The following is a 15,740-nucleotide window of genomic DNA, read 5'->3' on the forward strand; positions in this document are numbered from 1 at the left end:
AAGACAGAGCCACCGACAAAAAGTACCAGCTCCTGTCTTAGCATAAACAGGCCCCATTCCAAAGTAAATGCATGGCCCAACTCTAGTTGAGCAGGGGTGGGGGAAACTGGTGCAAAACTTTAAGCTTTCCATTCGTGTTTGGTTCATGCTGTGGAATGTAATGCATTAATAGCAACGTCCCCATTCACTTCCAACAGACAAGGAACAACACAGAGTGACCACTTGCCCCTTATTTTAAGGGACCTCGCCTGACCATTTTAAATAGTAAACTGAGTAGAAGAAATACACCTTTGAGAGAAAAATACCTGTTTTGCTCAGGGAAACAGGGTTTCTCTAAAATGCCCCTAATTAAATAGACCATGGTTCTTTATTTGCATCCAATATAGGGGTCACCACAAGAACATCTCCTGAGTCCAGTCTCTACGTCCACAAGCTCCGTCCTTTGTTCGTTTCAGCTTCACCACCCCCTAGGTTAGGGGGGCACGAGAGGGTAATGTTGGCAACTTCCCCTTTAAGAGGAAATAGACCACGGCCCCTTTAAATCCTCTCCGGCTTGCTTGCTCCCTGCCTCTCTCGAGCGTTGCCTCGCTCTCGCGGGATTTCCAGCTCCATACATATATTACCCAGTATGCCCCGCTCTCTCTTTTTCCACCTCAATCCAAAATGGTGAGTGTCAGCGGTTGCTGCTGGGCCCGGGGGGGGGGAGCGGGAATCCGCCGCCATCCGCCCCTTCGTCGGGGCCGTAGCCGGGCGCTACCGGGCGGGGCGGACGCGCGGCCCCCGGGAGGGGCCCGGCCGGGCTGTCTTTCGAGGTCTGCGGGAGTCGGGGCCGGCCGGGGCCTCCGCCGCCTGCAGCAGGGCCCCGGGGGGCTGAGGGTAGCCCGTGAGGAGCCGCGTCTCTGGGCTCTCGGGCGCCTTTCCCAGAGATGGGTTGGGGCCCCGGGGACAAGGGCAGGCCGGTGCCTCTGGTGTCGGGCCGGGGGGACTCGCACCCGCAGAGGAGACTCCCGGCCCGGGGGGCGTGTTTCCTCTCCCGGCCCTTGCGCGGACTCTTTTTTTCCCTCCTCGGGCTGAGGTTCAAGCCGCCCCCAACCAGCAAAGGGCCTTCGCACCACCTGGTATGCCGCGGCTCAAATGCGGCAGACCCAGGCGATTGGGACCCGCGTCCAAACCAAACCCCTGGGTCTGCCTGCTGAATAGTCTCCTCGCGGAGCAGATAATCATTTCTGGTTTCAGTACTGCAGGACGGTGTGAGGAGCCAGTTCCTCTCTACTGGGGGCGGGGGAGAGGGGGCTCTTGCTCCCATCGCAAAGCAACAACACCACCATTTGGAGGAGACTAGGTGCAGCTCTCTGCTGGGACATTGCTGTGCACTGGGCGGAGTTTCTCTGTGACTAAGGGCGTTTGAGTGAGATGAAAAATGGCTCATTGATCTGCACAAGCAAAATCTCTTACAAGAGGCTCTTTAAAAGAGCCTCAGTAATCAAGAGGAGGGGGTTGAGGCATCATGGCTCCCCCTGCAAGGGCAGGGTCTAGACCTGCACACTAATATGCTCCATTTTTAACAAACATAAGCCTCTCCAAGCGGGCATGGCTTGAATGGAGGGAATTTAGCATTTCTTTCATTTGCAGCCAAAAGGAAAGAAGGCTAAGGGCAAGAAGGTGGCACCTGCCCCTGCTGTAGTCAAGAAGCAGGAGGCCAAGAAGGTTGTAAATCCTCTCTTTGAGAAGAGGCCCAAGAACTTTGGCATTGGTGAGTAAATGGGCATTTGGGGTGCTTTGGACTGTTTCAGCTGCTGTTCAAGAGATAATGCTCTGAATAGGTAATGGTGTTTGTCTCAGGCATAACCAACATTTTTGTAACATATTTGATTAAAGTTGTAGTGTGGACATCCTCTAGCCCTGCAACTGATAGTGAAGTTAACTGTTTAGGCTTACTGGCTGCACAGACACGACATGCTAAATGAAAATCTAATGTAGATGTGTCTTATGTTTTGGTGGTAAAGCATTGTTAAGCAATTAGCAGAGTTCATCTTGTGATAGGGATATATTATGGTTGTCTGAAATAAGATGAGTATCTAATTGTGGTGTAAATGGGAGCCTTTCATAGAAATGCCATTTCTAATAGGCTGTGGACAGAAATCTTGGGTTTAGGAGTGGTGGGGAGGGAGACCAGGGATTGAATATGGTAGTAGAAAAAATTCTGGTTTTAACAGAGACAAGACCTGACACCACCCGTGCGCCCCCTTCCCCCCCCCCCCCCCCCCGCATAGTTTGCTAAAATAGTTGAACAGCAGCTTTTCATACTGTGTGCAGATGATGCAAAAGAATATTTGCTATCTGAGTGATAGTGCTGACATGTATATCCACCAAGATCGCTGATGCACTCCTATCTGTGCTCCATAGTGTACTCAAATGGCTTTGGAGCATCTGAATGGTGGTCTGTGTTTCAGGACAGGATATCCAGCCCAAGCGTGATCTGACACGTTTTGTGAAATGGCCACGCTACATCAGACTCCAGCGGCAGAGATCCATTCTTTACAAACGTTTGAAGGTGCCCCCTGCAATTAACCAGTTCACCCAGGCTTTGGACCGCCAAACAGGTAAGATCAAGATCTGAAAAACCTTTCTTGGTTCTAGTTGCTTATAATGAGGGTCTGAGAAAACAAAATTTTGACTTAACATGTAAAAATCTACATGTTGAGTTACTTCAATTTGAAAGGTTTTTTGTGTGGGTTCTGATACTGATCTGTGTGGGGGAGGGGGAATTTGTAGTTCCATTCAAGAGCTATCTGAACACACCTGTGCATCATCAGGGTTCACTATCTGTCTGGGGAAATGTTAGATCATTCCCACTCTCCATGTTCTCCCAAAAATACAAGGGCCCTGATCTTGAATTTGGACCTTAGTATGTACCTTAAGTGTACATGGAAAGTATGGGGCCCAGTTGCATCACTGTAAATAGTCTCCTGAGTAGAGTTGGATTGGGGTGCAGGCTTGTGGAGGGAACAGCAGTCAGATAAGTTGAGCTAGAATAAGGGGAAAATTGGGGCTGGAGGTCAGAAAGATGCAACTGCCAACACACGGAAATGGTTTGTAAAAGAGCAATAAGTATAGAAGAATTTTCAGCCTAAGTAATACAGAGTAACTAGTTATCTGGGAGGCTGATATAAAATGTGCTCCTCTATTACAAGGAGGGGGACAACAAGGGATAAGTTGCCCACACTTTAACCATAGATCCTGTAGAAAGAGGGGTTTAGTTGGCTGATACTATGAGCAGGTATCTATGTTGGTATGAATGAAGCAGGGGTGCCAGGAAGAGATCTAACTTGTGACATGCAAATGAGAAGGTACATGCACAGCAGCAGAGCCTAAAATTGGCAGTAGAGCTGCGTAGTGCAAGAATAAGATAACACTGTGCAAATGATGATGATTAATATTTGCTATCTGAGCATTAATGATGACTACTCACCACCAAGATCGCTGATGCACAAAAATATCTTTTTTGGGGGGGGGGGGAAATAACCTGTCTTTAAGGCAACTAATGGAATCTGGATTATGTTTCAGCTACTCAACTTCTGAAATTGGCTCACAAATACAGACCTGAGACCAAGCAAGAGAAGAAACAGAGGCTGCTGGCTCGTGCTGAGCAGAAAGCTGCAGGAAAGGGGGATGTTCCTACTAAGAGACCACCTGTCCTCAGAGCTGGTAACTGTCTACATTTGTTTTGTGTTTAACTTGCCTTGGTGTCTAGAGAGACAAGGCCTTATTCTATAACTGACAAGAGTAGGCTACTTCGTTTTCTTTTGTGTTCTTCCTTCTCCACATTGATCAATGACTTGGACAAGCTATTGCAATGATGTATGAATTTCTTCACCTGAAATGCAAACTGAAGAGCAAACAAAACGAGCTTTTTAACCCTGAGCTATAGCAGATTGTCCATATAATATTTCTCTTGCAAATCTTGATCGGTAGGAGCTGGTGGCCACACACAACTGTCCCTTGAATTGTAGATCTGTATACAAGCCATGTAATACTCAAAGGCCTTCTGTTGGCTTTTTCAAAAACTTGGCCATACCAAAGACCTTACTTTATTGATTTTTCTTTGCAGGTGTCAACACGGTCACTACTCTAGTAGAGAACAAGAAAGCTCAGCTGGTAGTGATTGCCCATGATGTGGATCCCATTGAGGTAAGTGGCTTATTCTTTTGTAAGTACTCTGTTCTAAAATAGTCCTGATCAGATCCCTCTATTATATGGACTTCTAGGGGTGTCTGGAGCAATATCAGTAGTCCAGTAACATAACTCTCTAACTGGATTGAGCTAGGAAAGGGTAAATCCATAATTGGCATTAATTTGCTATGCCAGGTTTGGAGCCTAGCTCAGGCAAAGGCATAGTAAGATATTTTTCATTATAGAAAACATTATTATTCATTATTTCATTATGAAGTTGAGAAATTTGTTACTGTTACTTTGTATGCATGTTCTGTACAACATGTAATAAACCAAATTTGTACTGAATGGTCTTAGTGGTAGAGTTCTTGGCTTTTACATAGTGAGGCTTGGCCATTGCAATGATGTATGAATTTCTTCACCTGAAACTCAACCATGAAGAGTAAACTATATAAGAGCTTTTTAACCCTGAGCAATTGCCAAAGCCCACCCTTTTATTTGCATGTTGCAAAGCCAAGAGGGTAGTCTTCATCCTTGGGCCTCTGACCCTACACATCCTTAATCTCTTCCTAGTTGGTGGTCTTCCTGCCTGCCTTGTGCCGCAAAATGGGAGTTCCGTACTGTATCATCAAGGGCAAGGCCAGACTGGGGCGGCTGGTCCACAGAAAGACCTGCACCAGTGTTGCCTTCACACAGGTTAACCCGTAAGTGTTTGTTCTCATGCTTTCTAAGAATCTAAATTTGATTAGCTCAGAAGCAGAGAGCAGACAGCCATCCTCCTAGTTAAAGATTGGGGGGTGGGAGGGGAAGACCATCTTCCAAAGAAAAAGCCACACCAGATTTCTATTCTAGACTAAGTACCAACAGACTTAAAAAACTGAACAGTACATAGGGCCTGATAAAACCACTGTTAATACAGGTGTAACTCTGGATATGTCTACACAGTAGTACAACCTATGGCATGGCTGTAGCTGGCCCAGGACAGTTGATTCAGGTTTGGGCTGTGGGGTTTTAGAATTGCATTGTAGACATCTGGGCTGGAGCCTGGGCCCCGACTCCCTGTTGGGGAGGGGGAATAGTTGTGAAGTATTGTCAGTCTGCTGCATGGAGAGGCCATGCTAAATGGTAGTTTTAATAATGGTGGACCTTTTGACAATGATGCAAATAGAATTTCTTCACCTGAAAAATCATGTGGCATTAAGAGCTTTTTAACCCTGAGACAAAAGGTTCCTCAGAAAATGCGGCTGCTATTTCTGTTGGTGTTCCAAAGGAACTAACGCTAGTATCTCATTACAGTGAGGATAAAGGAGCCCTAGCCAAGCTGGTTGAGGCTGTCAAGACCAACTATAATGATAGATATGATGAGGTAAGAATTTCTGTGCCACTAGCCCTTTTTGTGTCAACATCCGTCTTGAGCCCATACACTTCCAGATTCCTTGAAAAAAAATCTTATTGGACAGAAGCGGAAAACAGTGCAGATTTAGATGCAAGTAGCTAGAAATAAATGACACCAACTGTCTGACAGGCCCAAACCTCTGCACACAGCACCTTTTGGTCCTTTCATAGGAACTTTGCAGTCTGCCTTCCAGAACCAGGGCTTCCTGGAGTTAAAATTACAGCTCCCAGAATACCAGTTCATATCATGTTTCACTGTTATGTACAAATTCAGTGAATTCAAACCCATTCTTTTCTCAGTCTTAGTGATTTTCACAATCTGCTTAGTAAATCCATGTGGGGAAGATGTGATGTAGTTGCCAAATATAGACATTCTTTAAGCATCTGGAACCTGAAGTCAGTGACTTGCAGGAACTGAATTATTAAAGTTCTACACTGTGGGATAAAGGGTTAACTAATCATTCTGATAGCTTATGCTGGACTTACTGGGAAAGGGTGCCTAACCTATTCTTTTTTTTTTTCCCTCTCTAGATCCGTCGTCACTGGGGTGGTAATGTCTTGGGGCCAAAATCAGTGGCTCGCATTGCCAAGCTTGAGAAAGCCAAGGCTAAAGAACTAGCCACCAAGCTGGGCTAAATGTACTGGACATAGATTTTTCTGTACATAAAAAAATAAAATCTAAAACAGTGTTTCAGCATGGCGTCTGATCTGGGATGTTTCAAAAAAGCTAGTATTAAAGCACTTGAGTCCTAAGTAAATGCGAAGACAAGAACTGAATAGCCATTGAGTGTTCATCAATCCCTTAGTGCTGGGAGTGTAAACCCAGTTAACAAAAAGAAGGAAGCCACTGAACCTACTGCAAAGACTCAGTAAACTAGAAACCACTTTACCCCTTACTGCCAGTCTTCTGTAGTGTCCTGGATAACTTATGCCTTAATACATATATGCTGTAAAACCTCGTGAAATTCACCAGAAAATTTAACCTTAAATGCATCATGTATGTATGGCCCACTTTTCTCTTTAAATGGACCTGTGGCTATGGCAGTGCACTGGGCCTCAGGACTCCCATTGCAAAGCTAGGAACTGAACCTGCCGCTCCTGTGCAGTGACGCACTTCATCAGTACACAACTTGTAAAACAGGAGACTTTTTCCTTCTGGCTCTTGGAGGAGTCCCTTCCCCTAACCGTTTGTTGTGGATTTGTCTGAAATACTCTTCACAAGACCTGTATTGCTAAAGCAGTATAATCCCTATTGGGGATGCAGGTATGGTTTGTCTACAAGCTATGATGATACATGACTGTAGGCCAGGCCTGTGATTTAAAAGCTAGTTTATCTAGTGTAGGGGTTCCCAAACTGGGGGTTGTGACCCCTCAGGGGGTCACAAGGTTGTACCTGGGGTCACTAGCTGTCAGCATCCACCCCAAACCCAACTTTGCCTCCAGCATTTGTAATGGTGTTAGTGTGTTTAGGGGGGTCACACTCGAGGCTTGCTATGTGAAAGGGGTCACCAGTACAAAAGTTTGAGAGCCACTGATCTAGCTCATTCTAATTTTCTAAGCTTGATCTAATAAACATAACTATGCATGTACCAAGCTAGCTATATTAAACTATTTTCACTTGACTGCCTTAAGTTATGTAGCTGACATACCTAAATCAAAATCATGCCTTTTAAAAGCCTTGTCAAGGCCTGCTTACAGGCTCAAGCTTTACTGTAGCAAATGTCAAGAGGGCACTTCTGTTTTCCATGGTTTAGTGTTTGCAATTTGAGTTTTATGTAGATGCTGAAAACTCCTGGGGAGTTCTGAGCCTGTGCAGAATTTGTCCTCCACAGCTTCTTGTTTCCCTGCAGAAAAATGACTGAGGGGTAAGCAAAGGAAGTCATACAACCCTCCCCACCACCTTCTGCACCCATGGCTTCTCAGCTGCAGGGGGGAGGGATCCTTGTACAGGCAACTGCTTCCTCAGTATAACTCAACCAGCTGGACCCAGATCCCCACCCCAGAGTGCCACTCTCCTATCAGCTGGACCCTCCACTAAGCTCTGTCCTGCCCCAACCACCTTCAGCTTGCCTCCCCTTGCAGAGTCCCATTACCATTGCACCTAGAACCCCTAACAAGCCCATCTGCATCCAGATCTCCCTACTCCCCCAGTGAACCACCTGCACCCAGATTGCCCCATGTAGAACCCTCTCAACCCACACCTCAATCCCTCCATGCTTGGGAGCTGCACAGTGGTCTTCCCCTCTCTATGCAGCCAGTGGCCTGTGCTCCCCAATGCTCTATTGAAGCCTCCATGTTTATTTGACAAAATTTGCAGAATTTTAAAGTGTGCAGAATTTTTAGTTTTTGGCAGAGTGCCCTCAAGAGTAGCTCTTTATACATGTAATGAATGTACAGTATGTGCTACTGGAATGAGTAACCTTTACTTGTGCATTTTAGTGTAGTACTCTTTCAACTAGCACTAGGGAACTGTTCGTGTGCTTTAGAAATCCCACTGCTGTAGTATGCATTATAGCTTTTTGTGGGCAAGCTCTAGATAGAGGTAGCTGTTTTTGGTGGTTATTGGATAAATGCTGACTCACTTTTTTGTAGCTAGGCTTTTATCAGTTAATATAAAGGAAGCCCTGTCTAAGGCACAGAACTAGCCAACTGCTGTTCACAACCTAGAGTTTAGCACTTAACACTCTGAATATTGTAGAGGGAGCCTAGCTACCAAAGAATGGGATTCATAAAAGCCAGTATGTGTAAGTTAGCCACTACAAAACTTGTTACCTAAGCCCTGCCTCTTAAAGGAAGTTAGTTACTCTTTGCCTTTGCGGGGGGGGCTGAACCTGTGTATCCTGCACAGATATTGTAGCTACTAGCCTAAAGGTTAAGGGGTGCATCCTTCCCCCACTCCTTGTGTAGGTTTAGGCATGTCCAGACCATATCTACCAGAATGGGCCCCAAAGGTGAGATAGATGAAAGAACCCCTTAGTCAGCACTGGTGGGGCATAGACACTTTCAGGGTAATGCCAGGGCTACCTCAACTATTAGTATTATAGCACCTACCCCATTAAGTTAAGGAAGCTTAAATGCAGAGGATCTAATATCTCCTAGCTGATAAGACATGGTGAGTTCTTGGTTCAGATATACACAGAGCAAAAGACCACATGTACAAAGAGCCCTTTATTTCCTCATCTGCAAACCTTCCTCTGTAAAGTGCATTCTTTAAAAAAAACAATCCAGAGGACCTGATTCATTGGATCATGAGTGAACTTTGAGAGGTATTTCTAATAGTTTCCACCATCATGACAGAAGTACTCAAGTTGTACCTCATACCTCCTTGTGATTGATAAACCATTTCCTGAATTATCACCTACACCAGGTGAAAGTAGCAATCAATTTGAAAATATTTCTTCCCCACCTTATGCAAAAACAGGCAAGGCAGTGATAGCATAAGCCCTACGCAACCATGGCTCAATGCTTCCAAGAAGTAGCTACAACCAATTTCCAGGGAGTGGCCAGACTCAAGATGCTAGAACATCTGGCTTTACAGATTTCTTTTACAGAAGCTGATCAGCAGTTTTATGGTCATTCACTAGCTGCATTGATTTACAGAGCAGCATAGCCACAACAAGCACTTGATAGGCCAGAGCCAGCTTGGGATGAAGACTCAAATGAAACTTGCAATTTGTGAATTTGGTTCTTTCACAGCCAGGCCAGTTTCTTCTCCATGGGTCTTCTCTGAGCTTGAGGTCTTGTATGTGTTGCATCAAGGAAAGACCCATAGGGGGCCTTCTCTCAGAGGGGTATTTTTTGTATGAACTTTTTGTACCACATGTAGGATGTTGCAGCACATAAGCCATACCTGCAAATGGGAATGGAAGAGTCAGTCAGAAAGGGAACAAGACAGTTTCAGCAGGTGATTTTAAAGGGGGAGAGCTGGCAGACAATATTATATACTGCTCTGTAGCTGCAGCTTGGATTACTGGAGCATCTACCATGCACAGATCTCCAAGTATTTTCCATACATTAGGCCTTAAAAGAACTCATTTTACAGATAGGGAAATGGAGGCCCAGAAAGGCTAAGTGACTTGTCACAGGCCATAAAGCGAAGCAGTAGGAAAGCCAGATATTTTCGAGTCAATGCTGTTAACTCCCTCACTTTCAGTCCTCCCAGTGTTGCATAAGTCAGCCAATTTAAACTCTGGAAGCTTAAAGTAATAGTAAATGCAGGCTTACCAGGTAATTATGTACTGCATATGTTCATTCCTCAAGGTCACTCTTGTCTGGCCTCCAATGGGTCCCCCTGGGACTGTGCTCCCTATAAGTGCAATATGGTGCCACAGATTAAAACAGGCTTAAAGAATAGTGTTTGTACAACACCAAGCACAATGGGGTCTTGGTCTATGACTGGGGCTATGGTAATATAAATTAATAGTCTGCATCGCACATGACTGTACAATGGAGTCAGTATCTCCCCATCCTATTACCCACTGTGCCTACAAGTTTCTTGAGTTATTTGCAAAACCTACTGCAGCTGTAGAGTTGACTCTTCCCTGGGAGCTCAATGGTGAATATAAAACATATTTTTGCTGTAGCAGCAGCATTCTATAACAGGTGCTGTTTTCCTTCTTGAGCCCAGCCACGTGAAACAGGTGCTCTTATCTCTCTGTGGGTGCTGGCTTGGCCCCTTGCTATAGGAATGGAGGTGAGAACATAGAATTCTCATGCACCTTTGTATACTGAGCTGTCATTCTGCAGTGCTGGTAATCTTATTCAAGATACTAAACTTGACAAAAAACAGGAAACAAAGATAGAGGTGCAATACCTGTCTGCCCCGCCTACTGTCTTGAAATGCCTGAGGTAAGTCTCTAGAGAAATGCACTAAAGTCTAAGCCAGTTAGCAAATTAATATTTCTACACTAAGAAAAATAAGCAAAGTACTTCTGTCAGTCACTGCACTAGGACTCCTCTGCCTCCCACAGGTATTACAGATTTCAGGGCAAGAGACACACTAGGCCACTCTCAAACTGAGGAGGAGATAGACAAAGAGCTAGATTCCCCTTTGTCTTACTGAAATCTGCATCGATAAAGATGGGCTCAGCGCCAGTCACCCTCGCCATAGCCTCCAGGTCACGGTAATGCCAGCGGTTCTTTTCTATGTTGTTTTCAGGCACAAAAGGCTTCCGGGTTTCCGACAGCCTCACCACTCCAACAAGGTCTATTTCGTCTCGGATCTAAAGGAAGGGAAAAAAAACCAGCAGATTTCTTTGCAGCTTATACCTTTCCAAAATTCCCTTGGGCCCTGGTGAATATTTATCTGGGTCATAAAACTCCAGCACCATCCAAGGCCCACAGAGGGGAGAACTGATGGTGCCGCAGGTTAAGACAGAGATGTGTAGCAGAGGAATAGGCAGATCAGTATCAGTTTCTCATTTTAAAGAGCACTACATTCATTCAAGCCAAAGGGGAGAAAAACTCCACCTGCTTTGAGTAGTACAGTGTATCCGTCCACTTCAAGATATTGAATAGTCATGTGACCTACTATGGTGCCAAACGCATCTAGTGGTCTTACTTGGCATATGAACAGCTTCTCCCAGACAGTCCCAGCAGAACTCTAACTAGTGAGGCTTTACGCTATTCCTCTTACCTGTCCTTTCAGTCTGGTCTCTGGTTTCACCTTCTTTTTAGGGACAAATCCTCGATTGACTAGAATTGTGATCCTACAGTTACATATAAAAACAGAGAGAAGAAAAGAAAAAGTCCTTCACAAGCAAAAGCAGAACTCCCATCACCTTCCTCTACTTCCTGAACTACCTACCAAGGAGATTAGCAAGCCAGGCGTTTGGTGGCCACTTTTTTTTAGCCTGTTAAATGTATTTAAAACCCACTGTAATCAACAATTCGGAGTCAAGGCTCAGTGGCCCTACTGGTTATCAGGAAGATTCTTATAAGGGGAAAAGAATGATTTATACAAGTCCAGCTGCTGCAATTCAATCTTTGGAAGGGAGGAGGAAGCAACACATGCTTCAGAGTTTCAGGTGCCTGGCTGTAGCACAGCAGTAATACACACGATTCTCTGGTTAGTATCTGAACATACCCTAGATCTGTGCAGTAGAAGGGAGTAATGACATTTGCTCCACTCTCTGGGTTGGATGTCAGCCGTCCAGCTTCTCTGGATTCTCGTTCAGGATCCACCAATGAACGTGGCAAAATATAGAGCTCCTTGGAGTGGTCGAAATACCCTCGGGCCTTTACAGACCTGTACTCCAGTTCCTTTAGCTCCATGGGGCTGCAGGGAAACATGATGCACGGAGATGAAAGATGCAGTTAGTTCCATAATTTCATTTAGAAAATATCTCCTTCCTCCTGTTATTCCCCCACGGACGAATTTGCAAGGTGGCAAGTAAAGCAAAGAAGGCACCAGCAACAGTGGAAATGGGGGGGGGGGGGGCAGGAGAGAATGCTCCTGAGATAAACAGCTGGCTTCATAATTTAGTAGCACAAGAGAAAAGGTTACATCAATTCACAGTAAGATCAGTCAGTAGTATTCTGAGTGCATTCACAGATGCATAAATCAGTTGAGTCTCTTCCATGCCACTTGCACCCAAACACTTTTATGTGTCCCAGCTAGGCAAACACCAGTCAGAGAGGAGGAGGGTCTGCTTCCTGCTAACACAGCACATAGATGCCAAATCAACAGGAGAGATTTCCCTTCCTGTCTCAATCCCCGAATTTGCACAAACTGGGAGTGTTTTCACACTCAGTATTGGATGGCCATGTGATCTAACAGAACCCTTCTCCCACACCGCTTTCCTCCATCTGACAAACGGTTTCCATGCTCGGCCAGAACCCAGGTACTGAGGGCATGATCCAAGGCCCTCTGAAATCAATGGGAATCTTTCCATTGACTTCAGTGGTCTTTGGATCGAATCCTAAGCACTGTCCCTTCTATGGATCTCATCCCCAGCAATACCTCCAATAGCTTCCTGCCCCGGAGTGGTCATCCTGTGCATCATACTTGTCTGAATTATACTGCAAACTCTACAAGACGGAGACCTTGCCTTTTAAAGTACTGCGTATATTTATGGCACTGCATGATGCCTCTCCCAGGGACGTGCTCTCAGTCCCTATTTAAAATAATGGAACTAACATGACATTTACCTTCCTTCCCTTCTTGTTCACATTGTTTTTTGTGGCATCCCTTCATTTGTATGTCATCTAGTAAGCTCCTGGGGACGAGGATTATGTCTAAAGTTCCTAGCACATAGTTGGAGCTACATAAACAAACAGTAGCATCCCAACTCTCACACTTACTCTATAGGCAGAGGAACGGGCTCTGACGCAACTCTTGACTCCAAATCTGCTATCAATTTTAGCTTCCACTTCCGACGCTGAACCTGGGAATGCACAAACGCACAAGTAGTAGTGCACAGCAGTGTCATATATATGGGAGCTGTTTATAATGAGTTCTTGCAATTTGGGGAGGGAACTCCATATCATCATCAGGATTTTTTCCTCCATCATGGGTCACATTGGTCTATTACAGGAAAGCCTGTGATTTGAAAAGTGAGACCACTACATTTTAGGGAGAAAAAAAGAGTACTAAAACATGGGTTTAAGGAAAATGAATCTCCCATCCTCAAACTTGCATGGAATTTGCCAACAGACACAAAGAAAAAAAAAGGGGGGGGGGGTCAAATTTGGGGGTTGGCCATCCTCTGTGTTGCCACTTAAGAGGGCCATGTCTTTGAGTTAGGCCACGCACCATCCTGAACAGTTTCCACTCCTTCCTAAGTGCTCAGATATCTCAGGAGAATGAAATGGTGGTATTTACCTGCCATGTACCAAGACAAAATGTGGTGAGGGGGATCAGTAAAAGGCCCCACTTGAATAAGACATCCTCTTCAGATTTAGCAGAAGCTGCTGTGGAACTTCCACATCTGCAGGGTCTCAAGCAAATCTCTGGAATACATTAAAATGAGAAACAGGACCCAGCTAAATTCCTGCAGGGTTTGCCCCATCAGAAATGGAAGGTGAACATGCTCCAAAGCTACCATTCTATTGGCTTAATGCTAGTCAGCTATTTTATTTACATTATATGAGGTATCTATTAATAGGATACTTGGAGATTTTCATCTTCAGAGAGCTTTATAATTAGTTAATCTTCCCTGTATTCCTTGAGGTGGGTGAAAGAACTCTATTTATGACAATAGCCTTTTAATTACATTGAATCCTAATACATTTAAAATAAAATAAATTACCCACTACCAAAGCAGAAGCTGTTCCTCTTTTCACTCTCCTCATACCAAATATTGTTGCAATGCAGCATAGGTACATGGCTGCTCAAAATACAACACCTTCTGGAATCAAACGGAGTAGGACCCAAAAAATTCTCCCTTACCTTTATTTTGCTGAACCAGACCAGAATGTGCTTTAATAAGAGAATATCCAAAAAAATTTCTTCTGACCAAACAGTTTGATATCTAAACAAAATGAGAGACATCCTGTAGCCCAGTGGCTCTTAAACTTTTTTTTACTTGTGACCCCTTTCACATAGCAAGTCTCTAAGTGTGACCCCCCCTTATAAATTAAAAACACTTTTTTATATATTTAACGCCATTATAAATGGTGGAGGCAAAGCGTGGTTTGGGGTGGAGGTTGACAGCTCATGACCCCCCCATGTAATAACCTTGTGACCCCCTGAGGGGTCCCAACCCCGAGTCTGAGAACCCCTGTTGTAGCTGCTCTGCTTTGCAATTGGCCCCACATGATAATCGTTGTCACAGTGACCTTATAAGATGATTTTATTTGCTGGGGAAAAGGTATTGTAGATCTCCTCTGAACCATCATCCCTAACTCATTCTGATTTAGATTACAAAACAAAGAATTTAAGATCAAATTTCAATTGTAGGAATATAGTTCAATTATGACTGCTCTTTACCTTCATGTTATTCTGTATTAGAAATCAGATAGAACAAATTAGGACACTGTTTCTTAACATGATTGGGAACATCTCCTTGCTATAAATGCCATCAGAGTTCTGGTACCTCATAACTTTTGAGCTTCATTAAATCAGTTGGCATATTACCATCTAACAGACATGGCCAGACTCAGATACTTTGTCCCCTACCAACATCATCATGTTGGTTAATAACAGATTGACAGCTGTCAGTCGTTATTGGTCAGTATTTTAGAACTAGCTTCATTTGGATTTGGACGCTACTGGATGGCTTAATCCCTGACACAAGATGTCCCATTTATCTATGTCCTTCAGTCATCTCACAAGCTCAATGTCTAACTGACAAAAATGAGTAATCTCCAGAAGTGGTGCAGTGACTACAGGCGCAAGCAGACCAACCAGGATGTGTTCAGCCTAAGCTTACATGAAGCCTAGAACATTAACTAAGCACTTTGGAAGCACACAGTGCTATTAACAATAATGCAATAATTAACACGTCTAATATAACCTAATGTATCCTTAGACGGTTTTAGAAGGGACTAGAGTTCTGGGTACTGTTTAAGAGACCAGACAGACGGGGATTTCATTTACAGCAGTCGTTATACACGCTCCCTTTTGTGATGAATGTACCCCTCCTCCCCGATTGTGTTTCAATGGGATATTTTAGCGAGCCTCACTCCGTTTTTGAGACCTCTCTGTTCAGAGTACCCCAGCTGGAAACAAGCCGCGTGTCTTTCATAATAAACACCCCCCCACACCCACCTACCTACACCCCTTCCCCCGGCCTGACACCCCTGGGGGACCACAGACTAGATACACCCAACCTAACAGCACAGATCAAGCCCATGGCCACCTTGCCCCCGAGCCCCCGCGACAGGGCGAGGAGAGGCCTGGCCGGGTACCAGCGCTCCCTCCCCACCGTTCGCGGCAGGAGCGAGGGGCAGGCGGCCTGACACAGCGCTCAGCCCCCTGGCCCAGCCTGCGCCTCACCGGGCAGCCCGGGCAAGCCCCGGCCCCACCGCAGTTGTGGGCCCCGGCCGGAGAAGGGGGCCCCGGGCTCCTACCCGGTAGCTGGCCTTGCGCAGCGGCAGCAACCGGCCCCAGCCGGCCATAGCGGCCCCAGCGAGCAGCAGCAGGGCACCGCTCCCCGGCTCTTCCGCCCCGCCTCCGCTGCTTCCTCTTCCGGCTCCCACCGGAAGTCGGGGGTGTCCGGCCGGCCGCTGCT

At 45.4% G+C, this 15,740-nt stretch overlaps 2 protein-coding genes and 5 non-coding genes across 7 annotated transcripts; 6 read left to right on the forward strand and 1 right to left on the reverse strand.

The window, feature by feature from the left end:
• The first annotated feature begins 536 nt into the window (after nucleotides 1-536).
• RPL7A (ribosomal protein L7a) lies at nucleotides 537-6,262 on the forward strand. The gene is made up of 8 exons (XM_048822946.1): nucleotides 537-666; nucleotides 1,633-1,753; nucleotides 2,454-2,603; nucleotides 3,568-3,708; nucleotides 4,112-4,191; nucleotides 4,747-4,877; nucleotides 5,470-5,539; nucleotides 6,100-6,262. The coding sequence occupies exons 1-8, from the start codon at nucleotides 664-666 to the stop codon at nucleotides 6,202-6,204; spliced, it is 801 nt and encodes a 266-aa protein (XP_048678903.1). The 5' UTR covers nucleotides 537-663; the 3' UTR covers nucleotides 6,205-6,262.
• Nucleotides 2,312-2,386, forward strand: LOC125623704 (small nucleolar RNA SNORD24). The gene has a single exon (XR_007353082.1). It is a non-coding gene; the product is annotated as a small nucleolar RNA SNORD24 (small nucleolar RNA).
• On the forward strand, nucleotides 3,419-3,491 carry LOC125623705 (small nucleolar RNA SNORD24). The gene has a single exon (XR_007353083.1). It is a non-coding gene; the product is annotated as a small nucleolar RNA SNORD24 (small nucleolar RNA).
• On the forward strand, nucleotides 3,852-3,929 carry LOC125623702 (small nucleolar RNA SNORD36). Its single transcript, XR_007353080.1, has one exon. It is a non-coding gene; the product is annotated as a small nucleolar RNA SNORD36 (small nucleolar RNA).
• Nucleotides 4,570-4,650, forward strand: LOC125623701 (small nucleolar RNA SNORD36). The gene has a single exon (XR_007353079.1). It is a non-coding gene; the product is annotated as a small nucleolar RNA SNORD36 (small nucleolar RNA).
• LOC125623703 (small nucleolar RNA SNORD36) lies at nucleotides 5,324-5,396 on the forward strand. Its single transcript, XR_007353081.1, has one exon. It is a non-coding gene; the product is annotated as a small nucleolar RNA SNORD36 (small nucleolar RNA).
• Nucleotides 6,263-8,721: 2,459 nt separating the features above from the next.
• SURF1 (SURF1 cytochrome c oxidase assembly factor) lies at nucleotides 8,722-15,716 on the reverse strand. Its single transcript, XM_048823363.2, has 9 exons — nucleotides 15,580-15,716; nucleotides 13,958-14,039; nucleotides 13,391-13,518; nucleotides 12,871-12,953; nucleotides 11,654-11,845; nucleotides 11,204-11,276; nucleotides 10,628-10,790; nucleotides 9,793-9,874; nucleotides 8,722-9,418 (listed from the first exon to the last, which is right to left on the reverse strand). Exons 1-9 carry the CDS (start codon nucleotides 15,625-15,627, stop codon nucleotides 9,352-9,354), a joined length of 918 nt encoding a protein of 305 aa, XP_048679320.2. The 5' UTR covers nucleotides 15,628-15,716; the 3' UTR covers nucleotides 8,722-9,351.
• Between the last annotated feature and the right edge of the window lie 24 nt (nucleotides 15,717-15,740).

The sequence above is a fragment of the Caretta caretta genome, chromosome 16 (assembly GCF_965140235.1).
Source record: "Caretta caretta isolate rCarCar2 chromosome 16, rCarCar1.hap1, whole genome shotgun sequence".
Taxonomy (NCBI): Eukaryota; Metazoa; Chordata; order Testudines; family Cheloniidae; genus Caretta; species Caretta caretta.

Excerpts from the sequence above, each read along its gene's own strand:
- RPL7A (XM_048822946.1), top strand. Across the intron at positions 1,754-2,453 it reads GCCCAAGAACTTTGGCATTG|GACAGGATATCCAGCCCAAG; the intron begins GTGAGTAAATGG and ends TCTGTGTTTCAG. Across the intron at positions 4,192-4,746 it reads ATGATGTGGATCCCATTGAG|TTGGTGGTCTTCCTGCCTGC; the intron begins GTAAGTGGCTTA and ends ATCTCTTCCTAG.
- SURF1 (XM_048823363.2), bottom strand. The coding sequence starts at position 15,627 with ATGGCCGGCTGGGGCCGGTTGCTGCCGCTGCGCAAGGCCAGCTACCGG. Across the intron at positions 9,875-10,627 it reads CTTTATCGATGCAGATTTCA|GGAGCACAGTCCCAGGGGGA; the intron begins GTAAGACAAAGG and ends TTGCACTTATAG. Across the intron at positions 9,419-9,792 it reads ATGCAGTACATAATTACCTG|GTATGGCTTATGTGCTGCAA; the intron begins GTAAGCCTGCAT and ends TCCCATTTGCAG.